Source organism: Paroedura picta, chromosome 4, assembly GCF_049243985.1.
Source record: "Paroedura picta isolate Pp20150507F chromosome 4, Ppicta_v3.0, whole genome shotgun sequence".
Classification (NCBI taxonomy): domain Eukaryota; kingdom Metazoa; phylum Chordata; class Lepidosauria; order Squamata; family Gekkonidae; genus Paroedura; species Paroedura picta.
Window position 1 is genome coordinate 89,518,209 of NC_135372.1, and position 20,757 is coordinate 89,538,965.

The 20,757-nt window shown below is 45.3% G+C and overlaps 1 protein-coding gene across 4 annotated transcripts in view; it reads left to right on the forward strand.

Moving 5' to 3' along the window:
* SLC6A9 (solute carrier family 6 member 9) overlaps positions 1–20,757 on the forward strand; it is a 64,629-nt gene that overhangs the window by 12,120 nt on the left and 31,752 nt on the right. The window contains exon 1 of one of the 4 annotated variants that reach the window (XM_077334030.1): positions 4,225–4,244. The exons of 2 other annotated variants lie outside the window; for them this stretch is intronic. Coding sequence is in view for 1 of the 2 variants with exons in the window: in XM_077334025.1 (XP_077190140.1) it covers positions 19,082–19,117 (36 nt within the window). In the remaining variant the exon portion in view is untranslated. Of the gene's footprint in view, positions 1–4,224; positions 4,245–18,893; positions 19,118–20,757 lie in introns of those variants that run through there. One more of the 4 variants, XM_077334025.1, reaches the window with a different exon arrangement.

Sequence of the window (20,757 nt, forward strand, 5' to 3'; positions counted from 1 at the left end):
TCATAGAATCATAGAATCATAGAATCATAGAGTTGGTGTTGCCCAGTTAAGGCCATTCACAAAGTTGTGAATGTAGACCAGGTCCTCTGGGACAAAGGAGTGGTGTGCCATGACTTCCACCTGGTGTGGCAGCTGATCCAAGGTGAGATTGGAGTAGATCCAGCCCAGGGTTGGAGCCAGCCAGTAGCTCCGCAGGGCTCCACCCCATCACAAAGCTGAGAGTGACATGTTGCCAGAGCAGGAAATCTTCAAGCCTCTGTGACTAGTCACCCTGGATGATTCTGGCTAATGCCTTCTTTCTAGCCCAGATCATCCTTTCAGCCAGGCTGTTGATGGATGAGTAAAAGGGCACTGACGTGATTTGCCCAGTCAGGTGAGAGTCCATGAACTCTCAGAATTTTAATGAGGTGCACTGGGCCCCTTTGTCTTACATGATGGTGTCTGGCAGCCCATGGGTTGCAACGAGCTTTTTGAGGGCCTTGATGATGACCTTCAAGGATATTGTGGAGACTGGCACCACCTCCAACCATTTGGAGTATGATCCCACAATTATGAAAAATGTCTGGCCCTGGAAGGGTCCTGCAAAATCAATATGGAGTCTTGACCATGATGACCATAGTTTCCCAGGGCTGCATTGGAACTTGAGGCATCTCAGGTCTACTTGCCTGGCATGTCTGACAGCATGTAACCCAGTCCTTTATTTCCTTGTCCATGCCTGGCCACCAGATGTAGCTGTGCACTAGCACCTTCATGTGCACAATGCCCAGGTAGCATTTGTGCAGGACCTGCAGCACCTAGAGCTTCAGTTTTGTGGGGATGACCACATGGTTCCCCCACAGCAGGCATACCCCTTTGGGTTCAATAGCTCATTCTGCTGGGAAGTGAAGGGTGTAAAGATAGACTGGGCACCCTTCTGGCCACCCCCTCCACACTCAATTAAGGACGTGGGAGAGAGTGCAATCCCAGAAATGGTGGCGATGTCCGAAGCGTGCCAGCCAATAGCAATCCGATGATAGCTCTAGGATCCCCATTTCTAGTCTCTGCTATGTACACAGCAACTTGGGGTAGTGAAAAGCAGCATATAAAAACCAACTCTTCTTCTTCTATATATTCTTGTCCTGGAGGGTGAAATCCATGTGCTGATGTCAAACCATCTTGTATAAGCTGAGTACTAGCTGGCAAAGGATTATCAAATGGAGAGAAAAACTGGATTAGCCTAGGTAGTAGTGAACTGGGATTAATTCCTTTCAATGCATCTTTCAAGAAGGCAAAACTGAGGGGGTCAAAGAGCAGCGATTACTATGTATACTTTACAGTGATTAGTCAAAGGGGGGAGTCAGAGAGCAGCGATTACTATGTATACTTTGCAGCGATTATTATGTATATTCAAAGCATATATCCAGAGTACAGCTGGGTTTGTACACTTTGTAGACAAAGTATGTTAGAGTAGCCTTTCTCGATCTTTTCACCATTGAGAAACCCCCTAAAACATTCTTCAGGCTTCAAGAAGCCCTGGAAGTGATGCCAGCAGGCTACACTTCCCTGCTACACTTCCGGAAGTCACATGTTACAAGAAGTGACATCACCCAGACACTCCCATCGGGTGTGACATCATACCCCCAATCACCAGAAACGCCCAGTGGCTCACTCCGCTGGGCTAGGAACAGGGCTGGGACAGGCATTTGTCACTCCATCATCCCCTGCCACCCCACCCCCCATGTAGTTAAGTTAAAATGAGAGTCCTTACCTCTCTGCACTTCGGTCTCTACCATGTGCAATGAGCCTCAGCCAGACAGGATTTTAAAGTTCTTGCCCCCTTTCCAGCCCCATCATTGGCCATTGCGGGGGGGGGGGGGGCGGGGGTTGACATAAATATATATGGTCATATCACAATACATTTTTTTAATGAATTCACTTCTCCCTAAATCAGAGAGACCCTTCCAGGGCCATCAAGAAACCCCAGGTTTTCACAAAACTCTTGTTGAGAAAGTCTGTGTTAGAGCAATCCAAAATGAAGAACCTGGAAGAAATTTGGAGGTTGTCACAGTAGGTGGGTATTAATTCTGGAACATTGTGTTTCATGCCTTCCCATAATTTAGTGATTACTTTCAAAGAATCCTCCTATATCTAGCTGTGCATAAAATACAAAAAGCTTGGAGTAAGGATTGCGGGGGGGGGGGGGGGTCTGATGCCTAGCTGACAAGCTGTGAAGTGTGGTTGTTAAACTGGAATGTGGGAGACCGAGGTTCCAATTCCCACTCTGCCATGAATCTTGATGCAGTTGGGCCATTCACTCTATTAATCTAGCCCAGGGGTGGCCAAACTGTGGCTCTCCAGGTGTCCATGGACTACAATTCCCACGAGCCCCTGCCAGCATGGGAATTGCCATTTCCATTACAATTCATAGGAATTGTAGTCCACGGACATCTGGAGAACCACAGTTTGGCCACCCCTGGAATAGCCATTCTCATAGTGCTGTTGCATTGAGGTTAAAATGGAGGGCAAGTAATGTTCACTGACTTGAGCTCTTTCGAGGATGGACAGGATAAAAGTGTCCTAAAATACATTTCCAGAGCCCTGTATATGGTGAGGGAAAATGTTACAAGTCTTAAGCACTCGCAGCTTATTTGGAGATTGTAGGATCTCATCCCTGTCCCACAGTTCTGAGTTGGAGGCCTTTGCAAATGGGGCCATCTCAATACCACATGCAGACATTAGGAGATGGAGAAGTGCTGAACTTGAAAAAACAGCTCTGATCTACTGTTTCCAGAGTCTGGATTCCAGCCTGTTACAGCTTCCCTACAGACTACCCACAGGAGGACCAGAGCTCAGATGTTATGGGGTAGAAAGCACACCCTTTATAACACTGGGAGCCTTGACTCTCTGGAGAGCCGTCAGGTAGAGCTGTGCACTGGAAAGAGGGTTCTAAGGGGGGGGGGGGAGAGAGAGAGAGAGAGAATATGGTGGCTGGGCTATTAGGACAGCTGCCTTTCCAGTAGTGCTGAAATCCATTCACAAATTCCCTTTGCTGCTCTGACGGGGCCCAAAGTCTGTCTGTGTGTGTGTGGTATTTTCTCTGGGGTGTACTTCCCCACACCCTAGCCCAACTCAGTGCCAGACACTCTCACTTGCTGGTTTTAAGGACATTCTGTTTTGTCCTTAGATTTGCCGCTGCCTTTGTTTGCATGGCAGCCCCTGCCAGAAGCTCCTGACTCCAGGGCAGCTTTTCTGGCTGCTTGGGGGCTTGTAGCATCTTTGTGTGTGTGTGAGATTTTCAGGAGTGAGGGCAAGGAGATGGGTGTGTCATTGGTGCATACTCTGCAGTCTGCCCAGGAGGTTCTGTTCTGCTTGGCTGTGGGGCACAGGAGTTAGAGGGCAGGTTTCTTCCTGGATGCGGAGGCTGAAGAAGCTGACCCTGGCTCATGCAAGCTGGCCTTTGGCCAAGCCACCCCCTCCCCCCTGTGGGTGTTGAGTCTTTACTGGACTACGGAAGTGCCTCTGCCTAGAATAATAAGGGAAAGCAGGGGAAGGGGGGGCTGAAGGGAATTTTCCGCCTGAGCAGCCTCAGAGAATTGAGGCCGAGCATCAGCAGGGCCTGAGAAAGTTGCTTGAGGATGTGAGTCTGGCAGGGACTTCTCCCCCCCAATGATAGGCAAGAGCTGCCACCTGTGAATGGGGTAGCCAGATAGGAACTCATCTCACACCTGGGAAATAGAACTTTCCTTGCCTGTATTTGTCCTTTCCCTGACTTCCACAGCCAAATTCAGGATTCCAAAATTCAGATTCCAGGGCTCAGCTGCATTAGCCACTGCACATGTTCAATGCACAGAACACAGAGTTCAAGAACTGGAATGAAACCCCAAGTATCCTGGACTTCAGTTTAGAAATGAAGAATCTAAGATTCAAAGGCGATTAGAAAAATGTTCACATTTGAATATTAGACGCTTGTCCTGGCATAAAATTACTGTTGGGTATCGGCAGCTTTTTCTCCACTAGACTTCTGCTGTGATGCGGACATGTACAATCTTCATTTGCAAAGCAACTTTCTCAGGCCCTGCTGATGCTCGGCCTCAATTCTCTGAGGTTTTCAAAGCAAATTAGAAGCTGAGGTCATTTGCCATTGCTTTCCTTTGCAGAGTCTTCTTTGGTGGTCTCCCTTCCAGGAACTGACCTTGCTTAGATTCCAAGATTTGACAAGATCTGGCTGCACTGTGCTGCCTTCTCTCCCCATAAAGTCACTAAAGGTAAAAGTAAAGGTATCCCCTGTGCAAGCACCGAGTCATGTCTGACTCTTGGGGTGACGCCCTCTAGCGTTTTCATGGCAGACTCAATACAGGGTGGTTTGCCAGTGCCTTCCCCAGTCATTACCATTTACCCCCCAGCAAGCTGAGTACTCATTTTACCGACCTCAGAAGGATGGAAGGTTGAGTCAACCTTGAGCCGGCTGCTGGGATTGAACTCCCAGCCTCATGGGCAGACAGCTTCAGACAGCATGACTGCTGCCTTACCACTCTGTGCCACAAGAGGCTCTTATAAAGTCACTAGCCGTACTTAAAAGCTGAAGCTTTCCTTCCATAGAGGGAAAAAAGGTTGTGACAAGAAGAGAGTAAGGCATTGAGAGAATAGACAGCTGCAACTTACTATGGCAGTCTGTTGAAGAAGGGGAAGGCAGGCTGGAATGGGATGTGTCTGTCCCAGTGGCTCCTCCGGCGGTGCATGCTGTGTGGTGGCAGCATGCGTCATAGTGGGCAGGAGGTGGGTTCCCCAGTGCCTGTATAAGGCTCCACATTTGAGGGCCCTGACGACTTTGCTGAATGCCACTGAAGCAGCCTCCCACCCACCCTGTTACTTATTATAATATTCGGTTAATGTTGCTTGCATTGGGTTTGTGTGTTATCATTCATCTGATTGCATACCAGAATCCCTGGAGCATAGGGCCTCTGTAAGAGGTGGTATCAAATGAGTGCGGGCCAACCTGGCTGGGAAGGCATGTGGGGCTCATTCGGCCTGGGGTCAGTCAAAGAGGTTTGTACCCTTTGGCTCCCCATACAAGCTGCCTCCCATGATAGCACAATCCAGCAGGCAAGGGGATCCACATTCCCCAATGGGAATTGCGCCAGACCCCCAGGCCACCCCTGGATTCAGTTGGGACATATAGTCGGTGGACTGTTAGGTCGAGCTACCATTCTCATGCATTGTCAACCCTCTAGTGTGGAGGTAAAAAATAAAGCTGTGTCAATTTTGAAGCCATCTCATGTGTCACGTCTTTTTCCAGCTGAGAATTACCATCCTTCTGCTTAAATGCTTCTTTTCTCTCTGGCTAAAGTACAATCCTTTATATACTTACTAAGTTCCATTGAACTCAAGTGGAGTCTACTTCTGCATCAGTAGATATAATGATACCTGTGTGCCAGTGGTATAGTTTGTTTCTTTGAAACTAAGCTAAAGACTAAGGACAGGCTCTACATTTTGAAGGTATGTGACCCATATGTTATACTGAGTGCTGTGACACGTTTCTGTGAAGCAGGGATTGGGTTTGTCCAGATGCTGGTGAAGGTGGCCTTCCTCTCAAGAGAAAATGGATACAGTTTTTCTGCTGGCACAGTGCTGAAACTGGAAGTAACCCCCACCAGGAGAAAAATGGCTGGGGAAAAGCAGTGCCACAGAGTAGAGCGCGGGTTGGTAAATTTAGTGCTTCCTCTTCTCCACTCGCCCTGCACTTTAAATATTCCCTCACTCCCTTTAGAGAAAAATCAACATGATTTGCAAGGTCACACAAGGTAATGCCACCAGAACATCTAATTTGGCCTTAAGTTAGCTTGTTATTCTTATACTAGGGGCCAAGCCCATTGCATTCAGGACAACAACGGGCACTAGATTAAGAGGGTGGGGTGGAAGAACTCTGCAGACAACCTCCCCCTCCCTCCAGAACCTAAGATCATTCTTTTGCTCTGGGTTATTCAAAAAGTTCTTGATTGCCACTGTGTCTTATTCATTTACTGTATGCAATTCTTCAGGAGACTGGTGAGTGAGATTGGGGGGCTCCCTATCTTAATTGAGGGAAGAAGGTACTCATTTCAAAGCCATATCTGCCCCTTTTCATGTTAATGAGGCATCTTTATGTGTCTACATTTGAATGTCTCACATTGGAGACTACTACTCTGAGTTCAGCATCAAAGTGAATTTTGGTTAGTTGATTTACTTGTATTTCAATTGTCATCCCAAGGCTGGATTTATGTATGAAAAGCATGTTGACTTCAGTAGATCCACATGGGGTCTGTGAGAGCAGGGCACTGGGCACCAGATTTATGCATGCAAGTACAATAGACACTTGTTTTGGAAGTGAAGTTCATTTCTATAATTGCACAGTGAAAAATTCAGTGTGCAGAAGGATCCTCAATGACTGTGTTATCCTAAAATATATGTATGGATTGAAGGATGCTCAACCAGTTTGTTAAACTTGTGATATGTGCCATTTACAGTTGTTTGGGCAAATGCCATTTGTACTATATATACCCATTCAATCCCCCTGTATAGCCTTACAGAATACCTGCCTTGGCTTCTGTTTATTTTTTTTAAGTTCACAAACAGGACAAGGGAGATTGGCCAAAGTAAAGGTGGTTTTGTACTTGGGGCTTTTACAGAGTTGAGCATCTATCAGGGCCATTCCGCACCAGGATCCATGTAGCAAATTGTTTGCTGAATGAAAAATCGCCATTTTAAATAGTGGAATTCTGCGTAACGCATACCTGCCTTTGTAGTGGAATCCAGTTGCGTTTCTATCGTTTCCCACAGGGTTCCAGTCTCTGCAAAAATCGCTAGCCAGGAAGCGCTATTGCTAAGCTGTGTCAAGCCCCTGGCCGTCAAGCAGCCAATGGGCGGCCGTTATCATGCTCCCAAACAGCCCCTTTCCCTTTAAGGAAGTTTTAAAAAAAACAAAAAACACACACCCGTTGCAACGAATATGCATTGAGACCCATCCAGCTAGCAGGTGGTGTTTGAGCTGCCGTTTCATCATTGCCACGCTCCCCCCGAGTGAAAAAAAAAATCCCCCCCCTCACGGGCACGATTTTCGGCCGAAAACAGTGTGAAAATAAAGTGAAAATAAACCAGCAAACGGGCTTGTGCTTGGTGACTTTAAACAGAGGGGCTGCAGCCAGGGAAGCCTTGCTGGGTAAACGAAGGCTCGCTGGTGCGTTGATCTCCGCTCGCTCGGTGAAAAAAAAATGGCGATCGCTTCGCCGGAAGATCAGAGGAGATAGCTAGGGGGAGGGACTTTGCAGAAACCGTAACAATGGTAACGCACAGAACTTTCCCGCTAGTGTTGCAGATTGGTTGCAGGAGTGTAGCGCTTTCCGGAGGGTGAATCCACTTTTTGGGATTTTCCCTGAAAGCGCTACAATGAAGCGCTTTTTGCAGATCGGTTTCAGGAGTGTTGCAGATTGTCAACGACATTGTGCATAATGGCAAAACTGTAGCGATTTCAATTAGTAACAATTGTGCTATTTTGGACAAATGCAGAAAGCCCCTCAGTTTTTCTGTACCAGATAGACCAGCTTCATATAGTGGTTAAAGAATGTCAGCCTCTAATCTGGAAAACCAGGTTTTATTCCTCACATGCAGCCAGCTGGGTGTTTTCTCAGAGCTCTTTCAGCCTTACCTACCTCACAGAATATCTGTTTTGGAGAGAAGAAGAGTAAACTGCTTTGAGACTTCTTCAGGTAGTAAAATGGGGGATAAAAACACCAAGATTTTCTCCTCTTTTTCACTTGCTATGTGTCTGGGTTCTCTGATTTTGCACATTAAGGACCAGAAAGGCAGCTAACCCTCCTCCCCTGGACATGCTTTCTTAGCTGGTAGCAACACTTTTATTCCCCCTCCCCAAATAGTTACTCTGATTCAGGCCAACAGGGAGAGTGTGCTGAAACAATGGCACACTTTGATGTCTTCTTTCTTCGTTCCACCAAATCAGACTGCTGTCTCTGCTTGAGCTTTAGAGTGTAGAGTTTTTTGGAACCCCTGACAGACTGAACAGGCTTCTTTCATACCTTTCCTCCTGGGAGCAGAAAGTGCAGCTCTATTTCACTATTTCCTGATACAGAGAAAATAGATGTGAGTCACCGTTCTTTAGTGTAAAGGCCAAAAAAATTGTCTTGGGCATATTAAATAACTTCAAGCTGTTCAAGATTTATAATAGTCTGAGTTAATACGGGAAGTTATTTTAAGTAATACAGGTTGATCTTTTAAAATTTTGGCATAGATGTTTACTGCCATATGGATCCTAAAGAATTAAAAACACAAACAAGCTGATAACTTTTATTGGATCTATTTCTGTTGGTGTAGCAGGCAACTTTTTAACTTACACCAAACTCTTCTTTTGCCTCTTCATTTTGTGTTGTCTTCAAAGTTTACAGCAAAAAGCTGATAAAATAATCTGTTATGCTTAATTCATGATTCAAGTACTAAAATCCTGGATGCTCTGTAGGTGTATTTGCATGTTTTATCTAACCGCTGTATTTAAAAGTCTACCTTTTAAAAAAGTCTTTCTAAGCTACTCTAATGTAATTATCTTTTGAAAAATGCCCCTTGTGTTTTCCCTCTGCTTTATTTTTCAGTGTAACTTTGTGTGTTTTCAGGGAAGGAGCAGCTTAAATAAAGAGTACTGTTTGTAGACATCCCCTGTTGCTTGCTTGCCCCTCTGGTAGTCAGAAGAAGCAGGATGAATGTGGAGGTTCCATTTTTAGCCATTGTTGCTAAAAGCCATCTAATCCTTAAAGCTGCCTAAACTTGTGGCCAGACTCACATTGTATTGGCCGCAATTTCTAACCTCTCTCCCTGACCATTAGTCAAGTGTTCAGTCCTTATGGTATATTTTGTAGATCTTGCCATGGTGATAACACGCCATTGAAGGGAAATACAGCAAAGGCCTTTCACGCCCTGCACAAAGTGAGTGTACCCAGAAGGCTTTCTATAGCAGCCAAGCTTGTTGACAGGGTTTGTGTCTGCCTGTTTCTATTGACTCACACATTGTGTGTTGAGCATCCTTCAATCTAATTATCACAATTGCTCAGGAAGAGAATCATTCATAGATTGTTTATCTTTTATTTAAAAACAGTTTTTTGCTGTGGAACACATCTTCTGGCTCGCCTCCTAAGATGGAAATGGGTAGGAATGTGACATCCATTGTCCCGCCCCAGGGAGCAAGCCAGAAGAAGCAGGAGGCCATGGCTATGGCAGCGAAGCCCAAGGCAGCAGCCATGCCCCTGGACACCAAGGCAGCAGCTGCTCCTGCACTGCTGGATGCTGAGGCAATAGCATTGGCAGTGGAGGCCACAGCAGCAGAGGTTGCAGTGGCAACGGTAGAGGCCTGAAGCTGTCAGCTTTGAGGCAGCCAGCTACCCCCCAGCATGCTTAAGGCATTTGTTCACTTAGCTGGCCAGGGAGCCTTGCAGCCGCCCACTACCATGTGCAACCTGCCATGGGGCAGCCCTTCTCTGCCACCAGTTCACTAATTCCACTACTGACGTGTGCTCCTCCACCACCCTAGTTGGCTGCCCCATGGCTGCCAGCTTTGGGATTCCACCGCCACCTCTACTACTGGCTTCACTGCTACAGCTGTGCCTGCACCTGCACTGCCAGATGCTCAGGCAGCAGTGGTGGCATCAAAGGCCACAGCGGTGGAGGCTGTAGTGGCACTGGCAGAATCCCGAACCTGGCAGCCATAAGGCAATCAACTAGGACAGAGAAGACTGCACCAGCAATGGAGGAGGCTGTGCTGGTGGCGGTGGAGGGCTGCCCCATGCAGGTTGCACATGGTAGTGGGCAGCTTCAAGGTAAGTGAATGTACACCCTAAGCATCCCAGGAGGGGGGGGTGGCAATTACAAACCGCCCACTCCTTCCCTCCGTTTGCTACTCTGCCTGTCCCTTGCCTGCTCCTAGTGCTGTGGCCATCAGTGAGAACCAGATTGTCACAGATGATGTGTCACACATCATCTGCGACAATCTGATTCTCATAAATTTATTTTATTTTAAAAGAATACACAGAAATGAAAAGGGAATACCACATATTATTATATACTACAAATCTACTATTTAGAAAAAACATGTTCATAAAGCTTGCAATTAACAATACATACCTTACTCTTATGCATCACGTTACAGTCATAAGCTACATACTGCATTATTCCATAATTAACATATACAGCTTGAAAATCACTTTTAAATTTTACTGTTTAATGCCTAAAAAAGCAAATGCAATTTTGGGCTGTATCAAACAGAGTATATTGTCTAGATCATGGGAGGTGATGGTACCGCTTTACTCTGCTCTGGTTTGGCCTCACTTGGAGTATTGTGTTCAGTTTTGGTCACCCCAATTGAAGAGGGATGTTGACAAACTAGAACATGTCCAGAGGAGGGCAACAAAGATGGTGAGGGGTTTGGAGACCAAGTAGTATGAAGAAAGGTTGGGGGAGCTTGGTCTGTTTAGCCTAGAGAGAAGACGACTGAGAGGGGATCTGATAACCATCTTCAAGTATTTAAAAGGGTGCCATATAGAGGATGGAGCAGAATTGTTCTCTCTTGCCCCAGAGGGACAGACCAGAATGAATGGGATGAAATTAATTCAAAAGAAATTCCATCTAAACATCTGGAAGAAGTTCCTGACAGAGCGGTTTCTCAGTGGAACAGGTTTCCTCGGGAGGTGGTGGGTTTTCCATCTTTGGAGATTTTAAAACAGAGGCTAGATAGCCATCTGACGGAGAGGCTGATTCTGTATATATCATCTAAAACATTTTGTTCCAATTTTCTTTTAACATTTGACATTCAGTATATTTTAATTCTTTAATCCACAGTCCCTCCCATTGATCTAAACATATTCTCTCAAGCCCATTTTTTCATGGTCTTTAATTATTTTCTGTTTCAGAGTCATACTGCAATAACAATTGATATATTTTATCTAGCACCTGTTATCAATTTTTAGAAGCTGTTTTTTTCTCTCAGTTTGTCACCTTTCTTAAGTTGTTATTTCAATTGTGAAACTACCTGATAGTAAATTAAACAAGGTATGTTGTTTCCTTCTTTCTTAACAGTCTACCATTCTTTTATTTGTCCACCATGACCACACAAGTTAGTCTATTTTCTTTCTTGAACTTAAATCATGATGAACATTTACTAAAGAAAATCAGAGTCCAGTAGCACCTTTAAGACCAACAAAGATTTATTCAAGGCGGGAGCTTTCAAGTACAAGCACTCTTCCTCTCACTATGAACTGACCAGTGCTTGCACTTGAAGCTCACGCCTTGAGTAAATCTTTGTTGTCTTAAAGGTGCTACTGGACTCTGATTTTATTGTGCTACTTTAGACCAACACGGCTACTCATTTGAATTTACTAAAGAAATTAATGGTGGGTGAAGGACTTGTTGGCTTCTTTTTCTGTTTCTTTTTCAATTTCAGTCTTTATGATAGAAATCCATTTGTTACAATTCTTGTATACTTTTTCGTATATATACTTTGAATCCACTTTAAAACAATTGTTCCATATTATAGGTGTTTCAAGACTTCTATCATGAATTTCCAAGAACCATTGTCAAAAGCTTTTTCAGCATCTAAATCATAAAAACAGTTTTTTATAAAACCTTTTTTCTTCAAATAGTCAATCACATTTAAAATATGCCTAATGTTATATTTCATATATCTCCAAGGAATGAATCCCACCTGATCCTCGCGTATAACATATGTGATAAAAATAATCTATCATGATTCAAGTACTAAAAGCATTAGTGGCCTAGAGGTGTAATTTGTATGTTTTATCTAACCACTGTGTCTAACCTCTGTATTTAAAAATCTATACTTTTTAAAAAGTATTTCTAAGATGCTCTAATAATGTAATCTTTTGAAAAAATACTCCTTGTTTTTTTCCCTTTGTTTCTGTTTTTTAAATGTAGTTTTGTGTGTTTCCAGTCAAGCAGCCACTTACATAAAGTACTGTTTGCATATCGGCTGTAAACAGACGTTCAGAAGTTGTAGACATCCCCTGTTGCTTGCTTGCCCCTCTGGTAGTCAGAAGAAGCAGGATGAATGTGGAGGTTCCATTTTTAGCCATTGTTGCTAAAAGCCATCTAATCCTTAAAGCTGCCTAAACTTGTGGCCAGACTCACATTGTATTGGCCGCAATTTCTAACCTCTCTCCCTGACCACTAGTCAAATGTTCAGTCCTTATAGTATATTTTGTAGATCTTGCCATGGTGATAACACGCCATTGAAGGGAAATACAGCAAAGGCCTTTCATGCCCTGCACAAAGTGAGTGTACCCAGAAGGCTTTCTGTAGCAGCCAAGCTTGTTGACAGGGTTTGTGTCTGCCTGTTTCTATTGACTCACACATTGCTGTGTTGAGCATCCTTCAATCTAATTATGGTTGCTGGATTTCCTGGATACATAGAAAAGTTGTTGCATAAATTTATTGAGTTATTTCAGTCGGTACCTAGAATTCCATGGAATTGTGAAAGAGACTCGATGCTGGTATTTTAGCTCCAGGGTCCCTAGAAAATGGAAAGTGCTGTATTCAGTGTGTTGTTATACTTAAACTGACTACTATTTTATTCTAATGCTGTGGGAGACACACACACATATATAATACGGAATATGTTTAGAATTCATCTCTCTGCATTAGAATCATTCTGTCTTTTGCAACTTCCTTCCAGGAAGTTCACCCATCTGCAACCACACACAAAATAGCAGGCCTTTTCACTGTTCCTATGATGTTTTCAGTTCACAGCAGGCATTTTCTTTCTGTGAAAATTATTGGAAGCAAAAGTAAACCTGAATTCCGTGTCCATCATTCGGGTTAGTTTGATTTAGCCATGAACCCTGAAGCATGTCCTCCCTTAGCACACTGTCACAAATTTCCCCAGCTAGAAGGCATTAGTCTTTGGCTAGAGTCCATATTTATACCTTATGCCCTAGGCCTCGAAAAATCCCATGTGCCTAAAGATTTGGGAAAAAATCTCAACTTTACCACTATGCTTTCTGAATCTTGGGGCCATGTAGGGTTGCCAGCAATGACTTGGCAGATTCCTAGAGATTTGGAGTGGGGACTAGGGAGACGAGGGAGCTCCATAGTGTTGTGATGTCCCTCTAGGACTTCCATCTTCCTAGACTCTATGGTATTCCATAAAGTACACCCTCTGAAGCTGCCATTTCCTCCAGAGGAACTAATCCCAGGAGAACGTTGGAGGATGGCAACCTGGGGCCATATGAGTTCCCTTATGACTACACTTGGAAAAGTGAGGAAGGCATAGGGAGGAAGAAGGTCCTACCAGGAACAAAGCTGTACTTAAAGAAAACATTATGCAGAGGGGTGCTTACGGATGGAGAGGGACCATGATTCAGTGGTAGAACACACATTTTCCCATGTAGAATTCCTGGTATCTTGAGTAAACTGGTGTTGGACAGACCCTTCTGTGTTCAAAACCTTGGAGAGCTGATGCCAGTCAAAGTGGATAATACTGAACAAATTGGAATATGATTAATATGTTTATATGAACTTTATTTCCTGCTGGCTTTCAGAAATTAACTTGTAGAATATGCCCAGAAAAGGATACATGAGAACTACACAGTGCACATCTGTGTGCATTGTGAGTGAAGTGTTGATGTCAAACACTTGTGCACTGTGTCCATAGACGTTGGAGTTGGACAGATGGCCATAGTACAATTATTATGACAAAATATCAAAATATATATGCATTAACCCTGGGAAGATCGCTGGGATTTAGAAGATAGCAGACACTTTTGACCTGAGAAACAAAATGGACATGCACATCATCAGCCTTATCCAGTAGCACCTTTAAGACTTATTTCATGAGTCCTTATTTTTGTGGTGGTGCATTGCGGTAAGGTGAAAATATGCCTTTACACACCCATGGATAATGGAGATATGTTTTTAGTACAGTAAGCTACCAATCTATAAATAAACTATGGAAAGTGATAGCAAATGGGCTCATAAAAAGGAACCCTAAATGTAGTGGGAGTATATTTTGTGACAACTGCATGAAGATGTGGTTTGCACGGCTGTCTAGGACTAAGTTTTATCTTTATGTTGTTTTACATTCTTTTAGGATTGCTTTAAGGCAGAATGTGCACAATGACCATGTTCAAAGGAATGACTAGACCTAGATCCATTCTGCACATCTGCCAATCTTGCTGGATGTCCACGGCAGCCCGAACCGCTACAATTTGTAGTGGAATTTTGAGGGCCGTTCCGCATTCGTCCAAAATAGCACAATGATTAGTAATTGAAATCGCTACAGTTTTGCCGTTATGCACAACGTCGTTGACAATCTGCAACACTCCTGAAACCGATCCACAAAAAGCGCTTCATTGTAGCGCTTTCAGGGATAACCCAAAAAGTGGATTCACCCTCCGGAAAGCGCTACACTCCTGCAACCAATCTGCAACACTAGCGGGAAAGTTCTGTGCGTTACCATTGTTGCGGTTTCTGCAAAGTCCCTCCCCCTGGCTCTCTCCTCTGATCTTCCGGCGAAGCGATTGCCATTTTTTTTTCTCTGAGCGAGCACAGATCAACGCACCGGCAAGCCTTCGTTTACCCAGTGAGGCTTCCCCGGCTGCAGTCCCTCTGTTTAAAGTCACCAAGTACAAGCATCGCAGAGGCCCGTTTGCTTGTTTATTTTCACTTTTTTTCCCACTGTTTTCGGCCGAAAATCGCGCCCGTGAGGGGGGGATTTTTTTTTTCACTCGGGGGGGAGCGTGGCAACAATGAAACGGCAGCTCAAACATCACCTGCTAGCTGGAAGGGTCTCTCCGTTGCAATGAATCAACGCATATTCGTTGCAACGGGTGTGTGTGTGTGTGTGTGTGTGTTTTTAAACCTTCCTTAAAGGGAAAGGGGCTGTTTGGGAGCATGATAACGGCCGCCCATTGGCTGCTTGACGGCCAGGGGCGGGACACAGCTCAGCAATAGCGCTTCCTTTCTAGCGATTTTTGCCAAGACCGGAACCCTGTGGGAAACGATAGAAACGCAGCTGGATTCCACTACAAAGGCAGGTATGCATAACGATGAATTCTACTATTTAAAATGGCGATTTTTTGTTCAGCAAACAATTTGCTACATGGATCCCGGTGCGGAATGGCCCTGATATTTCACACAGTGCAAATTGTAGCACAATATTCATGCACCTGTAGTTTTTGGTAAAGCACATGTTTCCAGTCTTGCAGGTATTGCAAACAAGGCACTTTAAATTTGTGATGCTTCTGCCTGCCTCAGTGCGTCAATCAACCTGAAGAGCCAATCAAATGGAAAATCGCCCTTTTCCCTTTACATTTTTTTTTTAATCTGAAAACACATGTGGCAAGAAATATGTGTTAATTTATTGCTTCTTTGCTTCACACGGAACTGTATTTCATTGTAATTTCCCCCCCAAAATGGCTATTTACACAAGGCTAAACCAGGGGGGAGGTGTTCATTGGAGATGGAAGAAAGCTCGCTGAGGGAGCTTTCACAGTTCCTCCATCCACACTAATTAATACAGCGTGCTGGCGGACATGCGTGTAATCGTTGACACGCATCAAGAAAAAAAATAACATACAATGCATGTTAGTGCAGGCAGGGCAACATTCAGGAACACAGTGAGCAAGGGATTCTGTGATGTTATGATGCTCTCTTTGAAAGTTAAAGTTTAAAGTTTAAAACCTTCTGTCAAACGAAAAGTGTGTTCGCTTGTTTGTTGCTTTATATGGCTTGTAGGGGGGAAAAGGCATTCCCGTCTCTCGGAAGTTTGGGGGCAGGAGCGGAGGAGGGACCTTCTTCTGAACACTATTTTGAGAATGCACATGTCTTTTGCTGATGCGTTGCAGGTTGTTCTCAGAAGTCAAGCGCTTTTTTAGGGGGAATCTACTTTTTACGATTCCCCCTGAAGCACTATAAAAAAGCGAATGTTGCGGGAGTGTTGTTGGAGTTTTGTGGTTAGTGTATGACATTGTGCATAATGTAAAAAATGTAGCGTTTACAAAGTGTTACAATTCAGCTACATTTCAGTTGTGTGGAATGGACCTTCCTATTCATTTCAAGATTTGGCAGCCCAGCTGGGTCTTTCCAAGGCTTTCATTGATTGATGTGGTCTTCCAGAACAAGACTGGACACAGGCTGAAAAGTATGGTGGTCATCGTTATTCTCTGCAATAGTCTGCTATTCCTACACTCCAAACATAGTTTTGTCTAAAGGTTTAGTGCTGGAATACCAGATTTATGGAAAGCAGAAGCTTTGACTGTTAAATGGAATGCCCAAATCTTCCTTGCCTTGGCTTTTTTTCTGACTCAGGATTCCTGTCCTGTCTGGTCTATTTAGCTCTGTCTTCTGGTTGAATTAGTTTTCTGCTGGCACATCCCTTATTTGGCTTTTCTGCAGCAATACTGTGAGAAGGTTTGAAGAATGAAACCGGTTCTAAGCTAGCATTGCGCACTGCCTCCCCCATTCATGTGTGCTTGACATGTGTGGCAATGTCAAGCCTCTAAATCCCATCTGGTTTCTCCTCTTCCTCCCCTTTGCCACTCTTCTCTGCCATGTTCTGCTGTCTCATTCATGCCTCACTGGGCTCCTTGGATGTAGATGCTCATAAAACAGCTGGGGTGCTCGAAGCCATAACAGGGAGGTGGGGATGCTTAGTGTTGTGTCATTAGGCACGAGGGCAGGAGCATCACAAAAGGAACAGAACAAGGCGGGGAGCAAAAGGAGGAATGCAAATCAAGTAATCACTGTTTCTGCAAAGAGCCCAGATCTGAAGAAAACATTATTTGCACAAAGGTTGGATTGCGATACAATGCAATCCCACCTTTGTGCAGTTTTTTTAAATGACCCATTCAGCACCACGAAGTGCCACAAAGCCAAATGGGGCATTTCTTGTCCATGCCAGGACATACAGGCCTGGTCCTCCATGGCTGCCGATGGTACCCACGGGAAAAAGAGAAGGCCTAAATCCCTGCAGGGCAACAGAAGGCCTAAAATGGACCAGGGCCAGGAGGGGGTTGGTCTGGTGCCGATGTAATGTGGACGCTGGGATTAGCCCCACATCCATACAAGAGCCAGACTGTCCTTTTCCGCCTGTGCTGCATTGGTCTCGGCGTCTGTTGTGGGGAGGGGAAGGGAAAGGGGTTTGTAAGCTGCTTTGGGACTCCTTCTGGTTGTGAACAGTGGAATATAAAAACCTAGTTCTTCCTCTTCTTACCACTTGGGTGGTTTTAGGGAGCTCATGCAATTGAAGATGGTGGGATGAAGCTTCAAAATGGAGGAACATTACTAGTCTGAGTATCTCTGATTCAATCACCCAAAGACCTGGACCAAAATAAGGAAAGGCCCTGCTTGAACACAGGGCATTCTCCGTCTCCATGCATACATAAGGAACATTTCACTTTGCAGTCCTGCATTCTGGATCCACTGGGCTGTTTAATCAGGAAGCTGGTTGGCAAGTCCAGTCCATGGCAATGGGATACACGAACTCCCCCCCCCCACAGCGGCTGAGGGAAGGGGGAGGGTATTATTTGTGACGATTAGGAAAACAGGCCTCTGAAGTTCATACCATACCCAAGCCCTGGCCCTGCCACCGGAGTCTAAATCTCTAGCTGGGTTTGGAGCTATATGCACATAAGCTCCAATTTCTTCTAACTCCAGGACTGGTTGGGTTTTCCCGGATGCCCTGCAACAGGTGTGGGCAGGCAGAGAAGTCCCTGCGAGGCCATCTGTGGGTCAGGTCAGGACTTAAATAACCCAGTGAGGACAGGCTATGTGAGCACTGTGAATGAGCTGTTATGAAATAAGACCCCTCCCATGATGCATGTCTCCATCAAGTCTTCTGTCTGTGCCAGGTATTCCTGCCTCGAAGGAGCTAGGCCAGACTGCCTTGAAGGAAGTCTCCATCACAGCTTGAGAAGAAAGGGGGACAGAGCTCTTTTTGGCTCCCCTCCCTTCTGAATGCCTGGCTCCTCACCCAGGCACTATGGGGGCTGAGCCCATCTTTGAGGCTGCCCCCTCTCCTTGAAGGGGAGGGGCAGCCAACAGCTGGATGCTGCTAATGAGGCCTCATTAGGATGGAGTCAAGCTGAGCTGGCTCTTACACTACAGCGTGCCTGGTGGGCTGACAGGAAAGGGCCAAACCAGCATTGGACATGAGACAGAATAAGTGGTGAAACCTTCCAATCCTACCCCAAGCTCTTGAGATCTAGTCCTCTGCAGTTCAGCTCCCAGTTGGTGTCAGGGAGGCAGACTGAAGCTTCTTTACATGTCTGAATGGTGATTTTGGCATGCAGGGCCTGGCTTCAGGTAAGGCAGATTACTGATTTGGTATCGTTCTAAAATATTCCTTGACTTTACTCACTGTGCCAATTCTGTTAACTCTGTATACAGTGGAACAGGTTGTGTGTTGGTATGTTGATGCAATTGATTCATCGTGTCAAAGTGAAGAGCTTAGTTGAGGAGGAGTGAACCTACAACCTAGGATGCCAGCATGTGCCAGTGTGTTCCATACGTTGCTCAGAGCCTATGGAAAAGCCTATACTCTGGAGGCAAATACATACTTTGTAGGTTCATGTAGGCACTGCTCCTCTATTGCAGGAAAAAGGCAGATTTTCCCAGGATCCTACCATTGGTCTAGGCTTCCTCTGAAATTGTTGTCTCACTTCAGTTTGTACATGTGGGCATGCTGCTGTGGACAGAGAAAGCTGAACCACCTGAAAGGAGCCACCTTTTGGCCACCTGGGTGGAATCTTCATAGCAGGAAGAGCTGCTGCTGCTGCTGCTGCTGCTGGGAGCTACAGGGACTGAGAGCTCCTGCCTTCCAAATGAGACCGCTGCCGTAGAATCTTGTGATTCTGAGCAGAGCTTTTTGATGCATGCTGGGCAAGGCGGTGCTGAGCACTGGGCAGGCGGGGGTAGCGTGGTGCTGGAGGCACTGAACTGAGAGTAATGCCAAGTTCAGAGCAAGAGTCAAGCACATTATTGCCCCACTGGCAGCAGGGCTGGATGTGAAGGAGGAAGCAAACAGTCGCAGCTCGAGCAGCATCCCAAGATATCAGGAATGAGCAGACAAGGGGCTCCCTGCCCCCAAGAACAGGTCAGTGGGGAGCCTTTCATAAATCCTTGCAACAGGGGGGAGCACCTTTGGGATGGGGAGGAAGGACTAGAGAATGTCCCTGTGTGTGCATGCATGTGAAGAGCAGGGTATCTATCAAGGGAGTGCTGTAGCTGCCACAGCAAGTTGCTGTGGGTGGGTGGGAGGGGGGAGAAGTTAGTGCCGGAGATTCAGTGAAAGCTGGTAACCGCACTCTGTCAAAGCTTCTTTGTGCTGGCTCCCAGGGAGACAGTGGCAAGAGGTATGGAATTGCCAGGCTCAATGTGGCTCACACATCCCTGCCAGGCTGTTTGTCATGAAGGTGGAGATGCATAAAGTGGTGGTGCAGAGGCCCTAGCACATAAATACACTGGAGAAGGGCTCTTTGGCTGCTGTTCCACCTGCCTTATGAAGATCCAGAGGCTGGCGTTACAGGTTAGGTGCTTGAAGGTGTGTTCATAGAAGGAACAAACTTCTATGAATTTACTAGTGTACTTCTCCTCTGGCAGGCACCTGTGACCTCTCACAAAGAGGCTTTCCCCTTCTGTGGGACTCTAGCCCTTGCTTCTAAGACTGCCTGCCGTCTCCTGAAGGATTCCGTGTATGCCAGAGGGAAGCCAGAATTTCTCACCACTGCCACCAGTGGGGTTCACTAGCACACACCTTAGGAACCCTCACTGCGCTCTTGCAGTTTCTACATTTTGTCTGCTGTGTGTCCTCACAGCCTTTAGAATGAGCCAGGGAATGGCACAAGTAACTTGTGAACGTGAACCACATGGGTTTGTCACTGCAACAGGTTAGGCAGCTCCTGCCACATTCCTTTGTGAGAGTAACAGACTTTGTTTGTACAAGTGCTCTATTTGCAAGGCTATCCGAGATCATTCATGTCCTTCCCTGGCCACTTATTTATTTTTGCCGGTTTGCCCATCACTCCTGTTAGATAGCTAACTCCGAAAGAAGAAAGCGTAAAAGGAACCTCTGGGTGATTTGTGTGAGTGATTGGTCCATTGCCTTCCTTTTTCTTATCATTTGAATGATTCATAAGTACTCCCAGAATGATGATGCAGGGACTGGTGCATGAACTGGCCCGAAACATTTTATTTTGTTCTTGCAATGCATTGCTTTGACAATGACTTCCATAGAGGAGCTTCATACCCTGTGAATAAGTGTCCCCTCCACCTCCCCAGACTGCTTTTGACAGCTGTATGACCAGGCAAAAACTTAGCAGATGAAGCCTTTCCAAACTTGCAGATAGAGTGCTTGGGGATGGGTCTTGACTTGCTTAAACCACCGATTTCACAGTACTGTATTATTACAAATATATTATTATTATTATTATTATTATTATTATTATTATTATTATTATTATTATTATTATTATTATTATTATTTGATTTATTTCCCACTACTCCCTACAGGCTCGTGGCGGCTAACAATAGTCTTAAAATCCCCCATTAAAACCCCTGTTAAAAGACTATAAAAATACCCAACACGGCAGAAAATACCACTCTCCCCTACCTGAACAAGGGCATTGGGGGATGGAGGGTGATGATGACTACTTCAAACCCCCCCAGGGGGGCAATGTTCTTCCTTGCCAATCCCAGCCTCAACCATAGACCTGGCGGAAGAGCTCCATTTTACAG